Genomic DNA, 21395 nt, shown 5'->3' with positions numbered 1-21395 from the left:
TGTTGTATACCAGATGCGCTTATTATATGACCCAAGTACTCAACTTTACTTTGCATAAATGAACATTTATCAAGATTACAACAAAATCCACTTTCATATAATCTGTGCAATAGTAACCTAAGATTGCGAACATGTTCCTCATCGGTTTCGCCTGTGCAAATAATATCGTCTAAATAATTAACACAACCAGGAATTCCACTAATTGTTTGTTCAATCAAACGTTGAAAAATTGCAGGTGCACTGGCTACACCAAACGGTGGCTTCTAAATCCCTAAATCAGTTAGTCGTTTAGCCTCTTCTTCAAATATCTTATGAAGTGCGTATGGAATTGGTCTCGCTTGGTGTGAGGCAAATGAAGGTTCTTCACTACCGTTTTAATAGATGAAATCTATTTTGTATGAAATTTAACGTGTCAGGAAAAAATTTCGCGAGTGGGTTGGCTGAAAAATCCTGGCCATCATATTTTTAATTAAATATTCAAAAATTATTAATATTTCTTTAATTTTGCACTCATTTGTTTAATGAACAAATTACATATAAACCTATCGAAAGCATAAAGTCTCTGGAATGTGTTAAACAGATGAGTGAAAATTACTAATTACTAATTACTAATATTACCTACCTGTTCATACCTGCCAACCCGATATGTAGGCCAGGAAAAAAATAGACAAGTTTTCACATTCTATTGGCCTAATACTTTTGATTGGTATATAATTTGTACATTAAACAAATGAGTACAAAATTAAAAAAAAATAATAATTTTTGAATATTTAATTAAAAATATCCTGGCCAGGATTTTTTCAGCCAACCCACTCGTAAAATATTTATTAACACGTTAAATTTCATAGAAAAAAGACTTCATCCATTAGACAGATAGGTGAAGGTCGTGCCTTTGTCGGATCTTAGACTATACGTTTATGCGGCAGAATCAATGAATTCTTCATTTCATGAATGAGGCATTTCATGTCACCGCAGCCACCTCTGTGCGCGACCTCCAACGATTTCGACGAAAGTTGAAGAGATTTAAGGTCTAGGTGACATGAATATACGTGCAGCATATTTTGCCGATATGACGTAGGGTTGTCTATTTACACGGGACTTAAATTTTAAGAAAACGTCATACATACTTTCTTTAAAGTGCCGTATCTTGGAAACCTTTTAACGACACTTAATGGCTTTAATTATACATTTTTTACATTAATGTGCAACGTATAAAAAAAAAAGTAAACATTTTTTTTTTGATTTTTTTTTATTATAGCATTTTTTTAAAAGTTTTAGTTTTACATAAAAATATTGTCTATAATGTCAACCTTAAGTACCCAAATGGGCGTAATGGGCTACTTAGGCGTATGGACTCTAGATCGTCTAACGCTCCAGCAATATGATAAATAGACATTGAAATTTTATGAAATTGTATATTTTTGAAAGAGGAAAGCTGTGTAAAAACAAAAACAATATGAACGAATCATATTAACTTTACTAAAGGGTCTGAAATATATAAAAAATCCCTTCATGGAAATGGCAGAATTGAACTTGTTTGCGACGGGATTGGAGGAAATTTTAAGAGACTAGCAGCTAGAGCAAGTCTTCAACTCCTGACTGAGGCATCCAATCGCGGACCATTTTGTTAATCCCGGGATTTCGGGATCTTAAATTGGTAAAGCCGGGATTTCGGGATTTTATTAGATACCATTAATTTAAATATCCTAACAAACTAGTTTTGTAGTCTTGCTTTAGTACGGATACTAGAAATAAGAATAAATTTGTGTTTTAACCAAAGAAAAATAGCTGTCTTTATTTTATATCAGTTTAAAAAGCTAATTACAAAATTGAGCTGTTTCCTGTTAAAATATTTGTAATTATGTACTTAGATGTAAAATAGCCTAAATTTTTTAAGCGATTAAATCCGGCAAAAATACATTTTCAAAGCTATCTTACAAATGCTTATATCAAGATATAAAAAGCCTACACAAATATTGCCACTGATATAACTTATATCTAGCGACCAAAATGACAGCTGGGAAGCAAAAATTTTATCCTGTGGAGACGGCCGGTAACAGACCCGGCGAACTTCGTCCCGCCCAAAATTAGATTTTTAATTTAAACATTTTGGTCCAACAGTTTCTCCAACAATCTACATTTATGATTTGTACTGGCACATTCATCGGCTAAGACTATGGTTGGTGGTCGTTTGCCGCCTTAAATAACCGAACAAAATGTGTTATGTCCATGGGAAGATCCCTGGTGGCAACAATTAGAGGTCGGAAACTATCGATAGCACTATCGACACTATCGATGGTTTCAGACTATCATGACTATCGAGGGTGTAGACTATGGTTTATACTATCGACATTTTGGAACTCGTTAATTTGAAAGTGTCAGAAATAATTCAAGGAACCGTCTTCAATTGAGAAATTGTTTAAAACGCGTACGTTCGGTGTGGTTGATACATACTTATGTATGTGTACGAATGAAATTGAAAATTTATAAATATATAAAGCGAAACAAAAAAGGTAAATATGTGTAATCAATTAAGAAAATATTAAAATGAAGTGTAGAATATCTATAATTACTACAAGAGCGTGCAATTGCTGGCTTATGCCGATGACATCGACATCATCGGTAACAAAAACCGCGAAGTCTGTTCTGCCTTTTCCAAGTTGGATAGGGAAGCAAAGCGTATGGTGGTAAACGAGGACAAGACGAAGTATCTCCTGTCATCAAACAAACAGTCAGCACATTCGTGCCTTGGCACCCACGTCACTGTTGACAGTTACAATTTCGAGAAAGTAGAGAATTTCGTTTACTTGGGAACCAGCATTAACACCGATAATAATGTCAGCATTGAAATCCAACGTAGAATCACTCTTGCCAACAAGTGCTACTTTGGACTGAGTAGGCAATTCAGGAGTAAAGTCCTCTCTCGACGTACGAAAACCACGCTCTATAAGTCACTCATCATGCCCGTGCTGGTATATGGCGCAGAAGCATGGACAATGACAACATCCGATGAGGCGGCTCTTGGGGTCTTTGAGAGAAAGATTTTGCAAAAGATATACGGTCCTTTACGCGTTGGCGACGGCGAGTACCGCAGACGATGGAACGATGAGCTGTATGAGCTTTACAACGATATGGACATAGTGCAGCGAATTAAAATACAGCTGGCTCCGCTGGCTTGGTCATGTCGTTCGAATGGACACCGACGCTCCAGCTCTGAAAGTATTCAACTCGGAACCCGCTGGTGGTAGCAGAGGAAGAGGGAGGCCCCCACTGCGATGGAAAGATCAGGTGGAGAAGGACTTGGCTTCACTTGGCGTTTCCAATTGGCGTCAGTTGGCACAGAGGAGAAACGACTGGCGTGCTTTTCTGAACTCGGCCAAAATCGCTTAGGCGGTTACAGCGCCAAAAAAGAAGAAGAAGAGTAGAATATCTATTAATTTATTCCAGATTAATCCGGAAGATCTTGTTAATAGCAGCAACTGTTCAAGCGATTCTGGGGAGAGTGCCACGAAAAGCAGTAGCTCGCAAACCAAACGAAAAATAAGAATTTCCAAGGTTTTTAACTGAAATTATTAAATGAGCTAAAAATTTATAACTTGCATATATAAATGGTAATTGGCAATGAATTTTTACGTGCAGGTTTGGAACTACTTCGCTAAGTCAAACGACAAAAAATAGGCGAAGTGCTTAACATGCGGAAAGGAGTACAAAACCAGCGGAAATACTAGCAATTTAAGAGACCATTTAAAACGGTTTCATCCAAATGTGCGGAGTGGGGATTCGGACGTGGATGAAGCGTCTAGTAGCCGGCAGTCCAGTATAAGATCTGTTGCATCATATTTCACGGGAGCAGAGGAATATGACAAAACCTCGAAACGAAAGCAAGACATCGATTGCGCTTTAGCTAAAATGGTTGCAGAGGATTATCAGCCTTTAAATGTTGTCGAAGATAAAGGCTTTAAACACTTGATTCGCGTTTTAGTATGTTTTAGTTTAGGTATGTAATGCACAGCTAGGGTTGCCGTTTTGGGCTTTTCCTACAAAATTTTTAAGGTTTTGTTCTCGTTGGTAGGATGGTAGGACGCTTAAAATTTTGGTAGGTTCCTTTGCTTATAAAACAGAAAACATCTTTTTTTGTTGTCACTTTGTTAGCACTGTGGGTAGGCAAAAATTGGGACAATATAAGTTTTACCCTCAATCTGTTTCTTGGATGAGTCCAACCATAAAAAATCTCGTTGCTTACTGGCATAGGCAGAATTTCAGCAATTACCTTCGGCGATTCTCTGAACTCCGTATGCGCTATAAAAAGTTGCATCCACTGGGTATCTAAAGGGATATCAAGTAATTGATTTGACAGACGTAAAGGCAGGTTTATAAACCAGATATTTTTCTTTGAAATGCAGTGGCGAATCGCTAATAGATTCAACAATGACAAGGTTGTTTAAATATTTTAAATGGCATTAGAAGAGCGATTCAAATGCATACTACATAACAAATGTACGTGTTTACAGAATATTTCATTTTTTATCACACACGAAAATTAAAAAGAAACCAACTTATTGTTTCCATTAAATCGCAAGATCTCAAAGTTTTTAACCGAAACTTGAAGAAATTAATGGCAAACCTGCAGCGCGTAGATTTTTCCTCAGCCCGGCGGCTCCTACACCCGGACATTTGGCAAGCCTAACCGTGCGATTTTTCACGTCATTTACTCCGAAGGCTTTATTAGAACTATAAACTATGCGAATTTTTTGCCAATTTTTTTGGTTTTTCGCAATTTATTCGAAACTTTGAGGGCGTACAAGTCAAACGGATCTCAGATTCGCGTTCAAAGGGTCGAATTACATATCGGTACGTAGGTCTGCTTAAAAGCACACACCCACTTTTTATGTGTGCTATGTATATATCTACTAGCTATTATTCTGATCTTTCTGTTTACCTGGAAATCCTATTTTAAGTATAAAAACCAGCAAACAAATTTATTTACAGTCGTCAAACGCCGTTTTTTGGCTTTTGAACCCTATCTTGGTAGGAAAGAAAGTTTTTCAGTGGTAACCCTGTGCCAAGCGCCAAAACTTTGAAAAACGTTTTATTAAAAAACCGGTATGATTTGGCTGAGCAAAAATTGAAAGCCATTCTATCGGAGGTGCGTCACGTTAGCATAACTTGCGATGGCTGGACTTCTTTGGCCAACGAAAATTGTATAACCGTAACGTGTCATTTTATTGATGATAATTTTTTGCTGAGGTCAGCGGTTTTATCTACAAACATATCGAACTCATTGAAATTCGTTTTAAGAAACTGGTCTATTTTCGAAAAAGTCAGTTGCATTGTCACTGATAACGCAAATGCAATGATATGTGCATGCAACCTACTAGAAAAACGCCACATGCCGTGTGTTACTCACGCACTGAACGTACTTGTGCAAGATGCCCTCAACGCTTCGGAGGAAATTTCTAAATTGGAAAAAAAATGTAAGATCAGTAAGTGCTTCTATCTACGGTTAAAGCCCCATCTCCTGTAACTGCATAGGAACCACTGATATTGAACGATTTGAATGGTCTTTTGAAATTATTTACTGAGGCGACGGAAAAGGTAATGGCAGAAAATATGCTTATAATCAATATATTCTCAATAGCGAGTTCGTTTAGATATGGCATTCACCGAAAATTGCTAGATTCCCAAACTACATTGATTCAAAAAGGAAGGCTTCCACCTGGCTGCCAGTGGATAAGCCGCTACGAAAAAACTTGAGGATGAGGTGCAACATATATGCGCTACACACAACGCTAAAATTAAAAAGATATTTCGGAAACGCTTTCCACTAGCAGCAGTGATCGGACTTTAGAAAAATTCTGTGTGGTAGAATCTGGAAAAAAATGTGGTAGATTTCAAAAAAATGTGGTAGATCTTTGGTTTTGCATCAAACTTTCTACAAAAATTAAAAAAATTCTGCAAGGTTTCACCCAAACGGCAAACTTTTTAATTAGACTCTAAAAAAATTTAATTTTAGTATAATAAAGTGCAAAGTTGAAGTTCCTAAGAATTGCGTTGAGTTTTGGCAATTTTTTTCCTTGAAAATGTAAAGCAGTTCCTTCCATATTAACATATTTTTCGAACATATTTTAAGAGACTTCTGCAACCTTGCGGAGAGCTGCCAGCTTTTCTTTTTATCACATCACGAACTAGCGAACAAATGTGGCACGTTCCAGAAACAGCCAGTTGGGATTTGTCGATTTTTACAATTCTCAAGTAAAAGTAAACAACGCCTCAGAAACCTTACATGCACTTAAATTTGCTAATACTTTCACAAAAATCGCCGTTTTTATAACATTTTCGCTATTAATTCCTTTTATAAATCATATATTTTGTAATTTAACACAATAAAACCGCGTTTTCTGTCGAAAAATTGATTACTGAGAAAATTTACCATTTTACAGCTTATTTTATCCTCCCATTCGGATTTGTTTACTTTTACTTGCGGAATGCGGAATCTTGTATTATATAATTTTTGTTACCATATAGTGTTTAGTGTTGGACAATTTTTGCTCTTAAAATTAAGAAAATTATGTCAAGCAAAAATAAAACTACTCAAAAACGCGAATATGTGGTATATTTCAGACCTTGAGTGGTAGATGCTCAAAAAAGTGGCAGATCTACCACAATGTGGTAGAAGTCCGATCACTGACTAGCAGTGGCCAAAGCACGTCCTTTTTCGATTTTGTTGACAAGCGGCTTGATGATACGAAAAAATCGTCAAGAGTAGGTGCCATAATTTCAATGCGCCAATATTTTGAAAACAACAATATTGCAAAAGATGCTGATCCACTGCTGTATTGGAATGTAATTGTTGAATTAGAGTATTATAAATTGCTTCATAAGTGGAACGACTTAAATTTTCGTTTTATAGCTCACAACCGAAAATCTGCGCGCTGAAATATTTTTGTATTCCTGCAAGATCGGTAGAACCAGAGCGAATATTCAGCAAGACCGGGGATGATAATCAGCGAACGGCGTTCTCGCTTAAAGCCAAAGCAAGTGGACGTTCTGGTATTTTTGAACAAAAATAAATGGTTGTTAGACAGGATTAAAATAATATGCACTATGTACATATAATTATTAAAAATAAATAGGGATCTACAAGCAGCAATTCCAAAGAAAACTATCGTAACTATCGATAGTCTATCAATGGTTTGTAAAAAAATATCACACTATGGATAGTGAGGACTACCGATAGTTTCCGACCTCTAGCAACAATGATCCGGATCTATGGTGAATGTGCCCTAGAAACTTTATCTTATAGTTGGTTGCAATTTCAAAATGAATGCATATCCTTGTTCCACAGAAATCAATATACATATATAGACTGAGATGAAATACCTTAAAAGCCAGTTTCGCGAAAGTAATTTAAGTGAAAAATGATTTTTTTCTGTCAGGTTCTATATTAAATTCAATTAAAAAAATAAATTTTCATTAAATTGCTTTCATGAAACTGGCTTTTAAGGTATTTCGACAGGTGGTGATTTGAGATTTACCACTGCACAACTCAACGCTGAAGCCGGATTCCAGCATTCGCTATCGCTAATTTTGATCGCTAAAAATCTCCAAAAGAATAGCAGGCGTGCCTAAGAACATACACCACCTAGTTAAATGCTCCTCATACTACCAGCGTTAGTTGAATACACATTGCATCTGTTACTTTTATGTTGCGTGCTTTTAGGAGCCACTGGCGATTGTCAGAATTCCACTGCTGGTGTCTCCGAATGAAGCTTTAACGCATAATAATGTTGGCAAATCACATCCATTGGCCCAAACGTAGCACACGAGAGTTCGATATTCTCAATGGTTCAACAGGTCGCTTTAGTCTGACATGCTCGGCACCTTTTCTTACATGTCGATTTTTAGTAATAACTCGACCTCAGCACACCCTGGCAATTGGACTACCCTTACCGTTTCCAATACATGCTTTGAATATACGCCAAATCAGATAATAAAAAATATTTTAAGTAATAACTCAACTCCAGCGAGAACTGGCGGATTAAATTGTGAAACTAAACTATCCAGAAACCCACTCAAACAAACACACAAAACTTTGTTAAAATCCCTCCAGCCATTGAGGATTTCACTCACAAATATACCTACGGAAGAATTATTTACACATTCAAATATAAGTAAAAGTCAGTATGTTTGTATTTTTCCACGCCCTCTTTTCAAAGAGCCCATTTTTCTCAATGAGTATGGGATTAATTTCCAATATCTCCATACGAAGTGTACTAGTACTGTACTATGAACATTTCTAGAGAAATGCAGTATGAAATTCGGCTTGAAGGTAGGTGCCACGTCCCCTTCTCCAATAGCTTCATATTTTCTCCGTGACTATGCGATTAATTTCATATATCACCACACCAAGTTCCAGTACTCTACCAAGAACAATTCTAGAGATATGCAATAAGAAAAATTCGGTTTGTATGGGAGGTGCCACGCCACCTTTTCAAATAGTCCGAATTTTTCTTCATGAGTTTGCGATTGATATCATATATCTCTATACCAAGTTCCAGTACTCTACCATGAACATTTCCAGAGATATACAGTATGACAATTTCAGTTTGTATAGGAGCTGCCACGCGCTTTTCCAATATCTCCAATTTTTCTCCATGAGTATGTGATTGATTTCATATACTTCCTTACCAAGTTCAAAAATTTTACCATGAACTCTTCCAGAAATATGCAGTATGAAATATTCGGGTTGTATGGGAGGTACCGCGCCCTCTTTTCCAACAGCTCCAATTCTTCTGCAAGAGTATGCGATTGATTTTAGTTTCAGTACTCTACCATGAACATTTCCAGAGATGTGCCAGAGGAAGTGCCACGCGCCCTTTTCCAATACTTCCAATTTTTATCCAAGATTGATTTCATATATCTTCATACCAAGTTCCAATACTCTACCATAAATACTTCCAGAGATATGCAGTATGAAAAATTCGGTTTGAAAGGGAGGTGCCACGCCCTCTTTTCCAATAGGTCCAATTTTTCTCCAAGAGCATTCGATCAATTTCATTTGCGCCAATACCAAGTTCCAGTACTCTACCATGAACACTTCCAGAGATATGCAGTATGAAAAATTCGGTTTGTATGTGAGGTGCCACGTCCTCCTTTTCCAATAGCTCAAATTTTACTCCTAGAGTATGCCATGAATTTCATATATCTCCATACCAAGTTCCAGACCTCTACCATGAACATTTCCAGAGATATGGAGTATGAAAAATTTGATTTGTATGGGAGGTGTCACGCCCCCTTTATATATCGCGATTTTTGTTAGCCGATAAATATCCTCTGAACGTCTGCAGCAGGTGTCCGAAATTTAAAAAAAACGGTTCAACCGTTCTCGAGCTTTGCGATATACATAGATGGATAAGAGTTGCTGCTTTCAATATTGCGCTCACTTACGTACAAAATAAATAAAATAAAAAACTTTTTAATATACAATGCTTTTATAAACGGACTAAAAACTAGAAAATAATATCTCTTAGTCATTAGATTTAATTGACAATAGTCAAACTACATAACATAGACCAAAAATTTCTACAGAGAAAGTACAAATTTGAGATCGATTTTAAGCGGTCGTTATTCATATACCCACATTCATACATATCAATTCATATCAATTCAGGTCTATTACATGCGCCTAACACTTTTCATTTTCAATCTCATACATGGTTTATAATGACTTCTGCTAAAATTTCAGAATCAAAAGTTATCAAAACAAATTCTATGGGACTGAGAAATATTATTTTCTAATTTTTAGTCTGTTTATAAAAGCGTTGTATATTAAAAAGTTGTTTATTTTATTTATTTTCTACTTTTTAGTCTTGTCTGTATAAAATTTTGCAATAGATATTAAAATAATTCAACTTGCAGTGAAAAGAGAACAGAAGACAATGCAAGCAAAATGTTGTTTGCTCACGTTTAGTATAAACATACACATGTACATACATACATATAGCAGCAGTTAATTTCATTTAAAGAAATGGCGTGCCGCTGTGGCGTATCTAAATAGTGCATACATTTAGGCGAATATTTAACTTCTTCTGGCAGGGCGACATCTAGAGTTTCTAGTTGTATCTCTTTGATATGATGCCTACAACGAGGTTGATATCTAGACTAGGTTGATATCTAGAATTTGCCATAAATAGCTTGGCTACATTTATAGTATAAATGGTGGTCTGGACACACAACATTTCATGTTGATAAAAGCGTTGTAAAAACATAGCAACAGGGTTTTTATGCGTAGTTATATACATACATATGTATGTACATCAGGGGCGCACCCAGGAATATATTTTAGGGGGGGTTTTATATTTCTGAAGATATATCACCGTAAAATACTGAAAATTTGCTTCAGATAATACCCTCTTTAAAATACATTTATGCAAGTTTTATGTACAGTATGTAATAAATAAATAAACGTTTTAAAATACATAAACTGCACTTTATTTACAGATTTAAGGCCTGTATGCAGCTCTCAAGAAAAGCAAAAACTCCATATAAAATGACGTACAAGAAATGGCTAAGAAATTGTCTTGAGTCAAATTTCCTTAAGGCAGTACGCAGTTCTTAAGAAATTTACTACGTTTTCTAGTACGGTTTTCTAAAGTTTTTTGTGAAAAAAGAGCACAAGGCAACCCAGGCTTGCAACAGAAATATATGCCCGTTCCATTGTTTCTTGGGGAAAGAGTGAGGCAACAGGCTGTGAGGTATCAAAAATGTCAAAATTCCTTGGACACACACGCGAAATAATGGCAATTTTTTCTTGACCGTTTTCTTGAGAGCTGCATACAGGGCTTAACAGAACTCAAACGCTTTTAACCGACTTCAAAAAAAGGGAGGTTATCATCTCGCCGGAATACATAACTTTGGACCAAGTGAACCGTTTTCAATAATCCTTTTTTTATTAGAAAGATAGTACCTTAAGGTCGTCCCGAAATTTGTTTTAGAGATCCGATGATTGGATCATGAAGAAATTAACGGTACCCCTAAATTTGAATATGAGAATTGAAGTCGGTTGTGTTCTTTCCTTAAAAACTACTTGCTTAATAAAAAGCTCTATAAACTCAAGATGCGCTCAACTTTCAAAAGTACCTAATATAAAATTTTAAAAAAGAGTCAGTAAAAATAAATTTATTGATTCCATGAATTTTTGCACTTCTATGTTCATTCTTTCGATTTCTGGTTTTCGATAGAGATGGTGATTTTTCACGGTTGCTAAATTTTTTTAATATTTCAAATACCGAAAAAATTAACTGAGCTCTCAAGAAAAACGAAAAATTCATATAAAACGACGGACGAGAAATAGAAAAGAAATTTGCTTCTACCAAAATTTCTTAAATCAGTTTGCAGCTCTCAAGAAAAAAATGCTCGTATATTTATTCCCTCATGAAAATTTACAGCGAAAGCAAAGCGCTTTTTCAAGCAACAGAAATTATAATAAATATTTCTTATAATTTCCTTGAGAGCTGGATTCTTATCTTTAAGATACAGATTGTATTTTAGGGGGGGTTTGAACCCCAAAACTCACCCCTTGTGTGCGCTAATGATGTACATAATATGCATATACATACAAATGTAAGTGCTAACAGCAATGTTAGTTGCTCCTTATGGCAACATAAACGACTCTACGTACATAATTGCCTACATTATTTCTCCATGAACTGTACATACATATTTGTTTTTTTAAAATAAGAATCAACATTAACGTTAACATTAGCAAGTATGTATATGTATACATAACCCTTGCTTTGCGATGTATTCCGTACGAATTAACAGCAGAGGGCGCTCTCAACGATGAGCAACGCTGTTATGTGGGCATGTATGTTAAATTCTATAGGATATTTTAAGTACTGCAGTTCCATTTTTAGCCAGTATTTAAACTTTTTTTGAAGTGAAACTTCTTTAGCGGCGGTTGGTTGGTTGGTTGGGAGTAAATTGGCAAATTCAAAGGAAATTGCACACGGAAATGGTGCAACGGAAATGATGCAACGGAAATGGTGCAACAGAAATGGTTGGGGCTGAAACAAGTGGTTCTTGTGTGTATGCATAAGGTATTAATTTAAAAAAAATTTGCTAATAAAAGGTTAAAGAATAACACTTAGAAAAAGACCAACACAAGAACGAAAGTAAAGGTGACTACGTACATAGATAAAGAAAAGGAAAGGTAAGAATAAAAACAAAAACAAAGGTGCGTAAAGATAAAGGCAAAAAGAAGACTAAATTTAAACACTTTACTTATATATATAAGGGCAAAGGTGAAGGGGAATATGTAGATTAAGAAAATGATAAACATAAAAGTAAAGACAAAAAGGAGGATGAGGATACCGATAAAAGTAAAGATGAAGATAGAGGAAGGAAGATTAAAATAAAGGTAATTAAAGAGGAAAGGATATAGAGAGAGACACAGACTCAATCTGGAAACTATTTTGGGATTTTAGAGATTTTCGGGATTCTCGGGACTTATCGATAAAATAATCGTTATTTTTTATCGGTTTTGTTATCGATTTTTTATCGAAATTTTTATCGATATTTTTATCAATTTCGATATTTTCGGAACATATCGACATATTAATTGATATTTTTATCGATTTTGTTAACGATATTTTTATCGATTTTGTAATCGATATTTTGTTATCGATATTTTTATCGATTTGGTTATCGATATTTATCGAGTTTGTTATCGATAGTTTTATCGATTCTGTTTTCGATATTTATCGATTTTATTATCGATATCTATAGATTTTATCGATTTTGTCGTTGATATTTTTCAATTTTGCTATCGTTGTTTATCGATTTTGTAATCGATATTCATCGATTTTGTTATCGATATCTATCGATTTTGTTATCGATATTTATCGATTTTGTTATCGATATTTATCGATTTTGTAATCGGTATTTTTCGATTTTGTTATTGATATTTATCGTTTTTGTTATAGATATTTATCGATTTTGTTATCGATATTTTTATTGATTCTGTTTTCGATATTTATCGATTTTGTTATCAATATTTATCGATTTTGTTATCGATTTTGTCATTGATAATTATCGATTTTGCTATCGGTATTTATCGATTTTGTAATCGATATTTATCGATTTTGTAATCGGTGTTTTTCGATTTTGTTATTGATATTTATCGTTTTTGTTATCGATATTTTTATCGATATTTATCGATTTTGTTATCGATATTTATCGATTTTGTTATGGATATTTTTATCGATTTTGTTATGGATATTTTTATCGAGTTTCTAATAGATTTTGCTACCAATATTATTATTGATTTTGCTATCGAAATTTTAATCGAGTGTTTCATCGATTTAGCTATGATTGCAATGAGTGTTGTTGATGTTTCGGGTATAAAGGCATGAAATTTGTGCGTTCCTGCAATATATTGTGTCTTTGCGAATCTATCTTGAAGCTTTTGCTTAACGGCGTTGTAGTCACTCTTGGACGCATACAGCACCTTGGTTTTCACTAAATTATTCCCACCCCATTGGTAGAGGGCCTCGGGTGTAAGAATTTGATGTGACGTCGGGAGCTGATTACTTGCTCCAGCTGCTAGTCGCTTAAAATTTCCTACAATCCCGTCGTAAGCACATTTCCCATGTGAACTTACATCAAAGTTCAATTCTGTCATTTCCTTGAAGGCATATTCGTGATTTCAGACCCAGTAGTAAAGTTAATGATTTATTCAAACTGTTTTTGTTTTTTGCACGCCTTTCCTCTTTCAAAAATATACAATTTCATAAAATTTTAATGTCTATTTATCATATTGCTCGAGCGTTAGACGATCTAGAGTCCATACGCCTACGTAGCCCATTACGCCCATTTGGGTACTTAAAGTTGACATTATAGACAATGCTTTTATGTAAAAATAAAAAATTTAAAAAATGCTATAACCAAAAAAAAATCAAAACGAAAAATGTTTACTTAATTTTTTTTTGTTTTTTATACGTTGCCCATTAAAGTAAAAAATGTATAATTAAAGCCCATAATAAGACGGAAGAAATAAATTTTTTTCATTAAGTTTCGTTAAAAGGTTTCCAAGATACAGCACTTTAAATAAAGGTATGTATGACGTTTTCTTAAAATTTAAGTCCCGTGTAAATAGGCAACCCTACGTCATATCGGCAGAATATGCTGTACGTATGTATATTCATGTCACCTAGACCTTCAATCTCTTCAACTTTCATCCAAATCCTTAGAGGTCGCGCACAGAGGTGGCCGCGGTGACATGAAATGCCTCGAATTCAAAATGAGGTAAAATGGCTTCAACATCGGCAAGCTCATCCAGGAAACAATTCTGATCCGATGACTATAAAATTTTTTTAGTTGGAAAATGTGAAAGTGAACTCAAAGGCGCAAAGTTGCCGAGCATGCAACAAGTTCTGCAATTATTTTTTTACAAAACGCGAGTGGAATAAAATTCGGTGAAAGTCGGTGTAAAAAATACAATTGATGCTACCATTGATTTTTAACAAAAAACAAACATTAATACGATTACCGCAACCAACTGTGTGAAACAATTTTAATGCCGCCACCTGATAGGATTTTTCTATACCAAAAAAAGTTATACCCCTATTTTTTATTTAGAAATCAAAAAATATTTAAAGACTGCTCAAAAACCTCCAAGTATGCCATGTATTTTATATGGGGAAAAAAACAGATTTCATAGAAATGGTATAGAACTCTTGAAAACTCTGTTTCTCTTTAGGAAATTCCCAATAATACCCAATTGTTTATTTAAGAATTTTTTAATGGTAATAGTTACCAGTTTTATAGGTCCTCCAAAGACCCTATATATATAATGCAATCGGGGACCAATAAAAAATCGTTAGTATTAAAACATTATTAAATAAACAATTGGATATTATTATTGGAAGTCTCCTGAGGAGAAGTAGAGTTCTTCGATCAAAAAATATTGATTTTCAAGAACTCTATACCGTTTCTACGAAAACTTGTTTTTTTCCAGTATAAAATAAATGGAAAAAATTGAGCGCTTTGAGCACTCTCTAAATATTTTTTGATTTCAAAATGAAAAATAGTGGTATATTTTTTCGGTATTTAACAATCCTAGGGGGTGGCGGCATTGAAATTCTGACTTTACTTTATTTTGGGCCACCCTAACGTGCATACATATACATATATAACGCCTCATGTAAAAACGACCCTATAAACATTTTGACGAACGTTCGAAAATTACCTTCAATATCCAATATGCATATCGAACTGAGAACGAACTCATAACCAACCTTGGTTTTCCAACGTTCAGAGTAAGTTTGAAATACACTCGAAATGGGTTCGAAAAAAAATTAAACCATAGTAAAAAGAGAGAAAGTGAAATCCAGCTCATTCTCAAAGGAAAATATAAGACACTTAGAGCGATAAAATAAAATTTCAATTCGATAATGGGCCGGATTCATCGAATTCATAACGAAGGGAAAATACAATGGATAACGAAGGTGCCGTTTTGCTGGAGAATGGTTTAGTTCTTGAATCGAATACTAATATATTGCACATTCGTTATCGAAGGTAAGACTCGAAAAAAGATTGGTTTTCCAATCATTTTCGAATTGCTAACCAAGCCCAATGTTTATTGGAGATAACTGGTTTTTTAAATATTACTCTTTTTAAAGTTGAATAGTGTTGTGCTTTTTTAACCGATTTAATACTTCAAAAGCTTGCTGGAAAGGTAATTTTACGTACATTTTAAATAAAACATAATGTAGAATTTTTCTAATATATACATTAGACTGCATCACCAAAAAAAGTTGCGGGTTTTCCGCCAGGATTACAAAATCTATTATATTTTAAGACCAAAATATTTCGGAAAAATATCAAGATTTAAGTGAGCTGGACCGATTTGAAAATACCTCCAAAAATGGAGTTTTTTATGAATAAAAATAGTTTCTTTAAGAACTTTTTGAGAAAAGTCCCCTCAGATGACAACACAGATTAAGCTTAAAAAACCTGCATAAAAATTTTCAAAAATCTCTTCAACGGAATCGTAAGAATGAGATTTTTGGTGCTGTTTTTTTACTTTTTTCAAAGATTGATTTACGAAAAACTTGAATAACTGGGCCAAAGGGATTTCGGAAGAAAGGTATTTTCACACTGTTTTTATTTCTGTGCGAAAAAAAGTCATTCGTGTCCTTTTTTTCAAACACCAACACATCAACTTTGAATGACGTTCGTTCATCCTACCTTTCTCTTTCATTCTAAATCGGAAGAGTTTAGGTTCAGTTCAGTTTTTCTTATACCAATCTTTGAAAAAAGGTAAAAAACAGCATCAAAGATTTCATTACGATTCCGTTCAAATTTTTTTTTAAATTTTTTTTAAATATTTTGATGCAAAATTTTTAAGCTTAAACCGTTTTGTCATTTGAGGGAGTTTATTCAAAAAAAATCTTTAAGAAACTATTTTTATTCATAAAAAACTCCATTTTTTGAGGTATTTTCAAATCGGTCCCGCTCACTTAAATCTTAACATTTTTCCGAAATATTTTGGTGGAAGTCTTAAAATATAATAGATTTTATAATTCCAATGGAAAAATAGTACTGATTTTTTTGTATGGGGAGTGATGCAGTCTAATATACACAGTTAAAAAAAAGAAATGCAAAATCAAAGGAATTGGTGTAATTTCGACATTTTTGGTCGAAAAAGCTCAACCCGGAACCCCTAGGAGCCACGTGAAAGCTTTTAAACCAATTACGTATTTATTTATGTACATTTTTCATACAACATAGAGGCCACTCTAATGTACATACATATGTATATGCATGCGTGTGCACCAATCTATTAATAACGTTGAATTATTTTAATATCTATTGCAAAATTTTATACAGACAAGACTAAAAAGTAGAAAATAAATAATATAAAAAAAGCTTTTTAATATACAACGCTTTTATAAATGGACTAAAAAGTAGAAAGTAATAATTCTCAGTCTAATAGAATTTGTTTTGATAACTTTTGATTTTGAAATTTTAGCAAAAGTCATTATAAACAATTTATGAGATTGAAAATGAAAAGCGTGGGGCGCATGTAATAGACCAGAATTGATATGAAGGGTAGTATATATATGTACGTGGATATATGAATAACGACCGCTTAAAATCTCAAGCTATCAAATTTGTACTTTCTCTGTAGAAATTTTAGATCTATGTTATGTAGTTTGACTATTGTCAATTAAATCTAATGCTTTGTATTGCATGCGCCCCACGCTTTTCATTTTCAATCTCATAAATTGTTTATAATGACTCAAAACAAATTCTATGAGACTGAGAATTATTATTTTCTACTTTTTAGTCCATTTATAAAAGCGTGGTATATTAGAAAGTTTTTTTTTTTATTATTTATTTTTATTTTCACAACTTTGGAAATGTTTTCATTCATTTTTATTTCCAGAAAATCTATATACACGCACGTACCGAAAAAATATTTAATTTGAACCTCCATACATATTCATGTACATATTTCAAGCCCTACTATTTAAATAGGCGGCCGATAAAGTCTGTGGTATGCTGTGGCTCTTATAGCTGCATCCTTACATCTATTCCGTGTGTTGCAATATCTACGGAAGCAGCAGTTAATTTTTTATGAAGAAAATTATTAAAAAATATTCGAAAATTTCTCTACTTACATATATGTTTGGCTTTCCTTTGTTTTATTCCTCCAACATCAAAAGCTGGATTTTTTTTGGAAAAAGTTGGTACAACAAAAAATACGAAACACGTTTTCTGTCAGATAGCTAACATGGCTGATAAGAAGAAGAAGTGAAACTACCTTCTAAAAATTATTGTATCATGATTTGAATGATAATTTTCAAATCAAAATGACAACTGACGGAAGCCGTCATGCGCCCCATTGTGTTTACTTGTCACTGCTAATCACATGAATAAAAATCATAAAAACGAAAATGCGACGGCAATAGTTCTTGTTTCAAATGTTTTGTATCCATCGCACACCACGGAATTTATCGGCCGCCGATTTAGCGGGATTCGCTAGTCTTTCCATTGCACCACAACTAATTAGTCGGAGCGATTAAGTTGGTGAAGTATGCGCACCTCCATACATCTTCATGTACATATTTCAAGCGAGCCCCAACTATGTAAATAGGCGGCCGATAAAGACTGTGCTGAGCGGTGGCTCTTATCATCGTACAGTTTCCTAAGTAAAAACACTATCAGCTGATTGCCAAAAAATGCCTACAGCTGAGATCGCCTGTTTTGGGGCATTTGCTCTTATCTTTTACAATTTCTTTCATTTCTATTATAATTTCTTCCATTTCTATTACAATTTATTCAAAATACACTAACACATTGAACAATGCACTAACCAAAAACACACCTACAGCCTGCCAGGAAAAACGGTAAGAAGAAGAGTTACTTTACTTATGAAACTGTACGATGGCTCTTATAGCTGTGAAGAAAATTATTAAAAAATATTAGAAAATTTCTCTACTTATATGTTTGCTTTCCATGGTTTTATTTTTCCAACGTCAAAAGCTGGACTTTTTTTTTTTTGAAAAAGTTGGTACAACAAAAAATACGAAACACGTTTTCTGTCAGACAGCTAACATGGCGGATAAAAGAAATGAAACTACCTTTTAAAAATTTTTTTATCATGCTGTTGTTTTTTCCACCATAATAATAGATTGGCGCTTGCACATATGATAGTGTTTGGCCGAGCTTCTCTTCCGATCTGTGACGTGCGCCTTGATGTTGTCATACAAACGGGAGGGACCTACAGTTTTACGCCGACTCCGAACGGCGAGTTTATGTTTATGAGAAGCTGTTTTACCAATAAATTCTTCAAATAAAAACGGCCTCACGCTCAATAACAATTCTTCAATATGATTTATAAGGCTAAAAAAACCCCAAATAGTCAAAGACAAGCACGCGTTCAGGCTAAAAATCTAAAAATAGAAATTAACAAAGAAAAACAAAAAGAACAACAACAACAATAACCAAATTATCAAGTCTAAATAGCAGCAGAATAGCTTCCCTTGATTTTCGTTGGTTTGATATATATAAAAAAAGTGGACAACAGTTTATAAGGCGAACTTAGCGCAGTGGGTAGACTGGCTTTGTAAGCTGGGGTCGCTGTGTCGAATCCCAGTGAAGAAGTCTGATGAGAAAATATGGTGATCTCGGAAATAGCAGCTATAACTTCTACCATTTATAAACTATTGTTGTTTTTTCCACAATAACTTTTCAAATACAATCGGCCGCAAGCTCAATATATTTTTTTTTATTTGACATATGTATGTATGTATATCGGAAAAATTAAGATGTGTTTGGTCTATTTATTTACTACTCACCCCGTTTGTGACGTTTTTAAATCGACTTTATAAATGGGCTTACATTTTTCTACTGACCCTTCCTTAGAAACTTTAGCTGGAAAAATAGGAAAATACAAAATAAAAGACGATTTATTTAAATGATGCAAATTGATATGAAACAATGGCTGCGTTTCTTTATACATTCCGGATAATCCCATTTCACAGCCGGAATAAACAGAATGCGTTTGAAATATACGTCACCATATCATCAGGTACGTTCTAAAGAATAAATAAACAAAAAAGTTTATTCCAAACGTTCAGAATGAATAAAGAAATGCAGCCAATATCTGCATAATATCAGTCAATCAATGCTAAGGGAGCGGAAAGAAAAAAAAAGAATAAAAACTAATTTCTATTTTGATACTTTGTGTAATGATGTTTTTGCAACTTGTTGTGATAACATAAATTAAGCCATAATACTTCTTAAAAAACAAATATATTGAAATCAGCTTCCTTCAACATTAAGGCCATATGAACTACATTTGTACTCTTTTGATAATCTTGGTTCCAAAATTAGGGCGTACTCAGCTCATATCGTCGCTTGGCGTGCAATACCGCGCATACGCAAAAGGCAATACCGCGTATATGATGCAAGCCCAATTTTATAGGAGGAAGAAAACACTGGTTTTTTAGCAAAACTCGTGCACCTTTTTTTACTGAACTAATAGTTTATTATATTTATGTTTGACTCACAATATACAAACAATAATTCATCAAAAAGGTCGTACAAACTACATAAAACGGCTTTTTAAAATATACATTACGCTTACGCTTTTATCAACTTGCAATGTTGTGTTCCAGAAACTTTCAATGTTGTGGATCCAGAAACTTTCAATGTTGTGTGTCCGACACCAAAACAAAGCTTTGAAAGCTCCTATAAAAAAGCATAGTGAATAGGGCGAGGTAGATGACATCTAGATGTCGCCCTATGTACTACGTTTGCTACACCGGAAATAGACGACACGCCATTTCTTTAAATAAAATTAATTGGTGCTCGTTTGTATGTACATACATATGTAAATGCATGTGACTATTGTCAACTAAATCGAATGCTTTGTAAGTGAAGTGACTTGTGGACCACTTCAGGTATAGGTGGACCAGTTGGTAACCACTTTGGGCCCAGTTGGTAACTAGTTCGTGGGACCAGTCCGGGAAACAGTTGGGAACCAGTTTGAAACTAGACCGAAACTATTTATCTTCGGACCAGTTGGGGACCAGTTGGTATTTTTAAGCTCCTGTGGCCGTTTAAAGGGTAATTCTTGGGCTCCTGCACTGCCGCTCGGGGTTTCTGCCTTCTACGGTGGTAATTTTGGGCCGGGTTGCCTGTTTTGGCGGATTGTTGTGCTGTGTGCCGCGTATTACGTGTACCGGGTACCACTTTCTCGAGCGAATTGCTCTGGGGAACCTGTTGTGTGAGTTGCTGGCTTTTTGGCTAGACTTTGAGGAGGGTTTATACACGTATATCGGCGGTTGTTTTGGCTCGCGAGTGTGTTGGTGTAGGTACTACATCGGTCGATCCATATCCCGATACGGGGACACTGTTCTGACCGGCGGGATTGTGTTTGGGTGACCTTTCCAGGGACTGCCTGGGGTGTGTTCTGCACCCAGCGGTTTTTAACCGCCTTGACCGCTCGTTGAGTCGCCGGCGTTATAGCGCGGGGCGACTTTGAGTCCTACCGAAACCGGGGCTCCATTTTACAACGCTTTTATCAACTTGCATCAACTTGGATCCAGAAAATTTCAATGTTGTGTGTCCGACACCAAAGCAAAGCTTTGAAAAGTTCCTATAAAAAAGCATAGTGCATAGGGCGACAGCTGTAGTGAATAGGGCGAGGTAGATGACATCTAGATGTCGCCCTATGTACTACGTTTGCTACAGCGGAAATAGACGACACGCCATTTCTTTAAATAAAACTAATTGGTGCTCGTTTGTATGTACATACATATGTAAATGCATGTGTGTGCACCTTTCTATTAATATCGTTGAATTATTTTAATATCTATTGCAAA

At 34.7% G+C, this 21395-nt stretch overlaps 1 protein-coding gene across 1 annotated transcript in view; it reads right to left on the bottom strand.

Annotated features, from left to right (window-relative positions):
* Positions 1-21395, bottom strand: part of LOC118755845 (syntaxin-binding protein 5) — a gene marked incomplete at its 5' end in the record, with an annotated part of 814838 nt that overhangs the window by 456278 nt on the left and 337165 nt on the right. The window contains 1 exon segment of the mRNA XM_036490656.1: positions 19365-19440. Coding sequence (XP_036346549.1) covers positions 19365-19440 — 76 coding nt within the window.

The sequence above is a fragment of the Rhagoletis pomonella genome, unplaced genomic scaffold (genome assembly GCF_013731165.1).
Source record: "Rhagoletis pomonella isolate Grant_MI unplaced genomic scaffold, Rhpom_1.0 Rhpom_scaffold_00002, whole genome shotgun sequence".
NCBI classification, from domain to species: Eukaryota; Metazoa; Arthropoda; class Insecta; order Diptera; family Tephritidae; genus Rhagoletis; species Rhagoletis pomonella.
The sequence above is the reverse complement of the archived record's forward strand: the minus strand, read 5'-3'. Positions and strand labels throughout refer to the sequence as shown.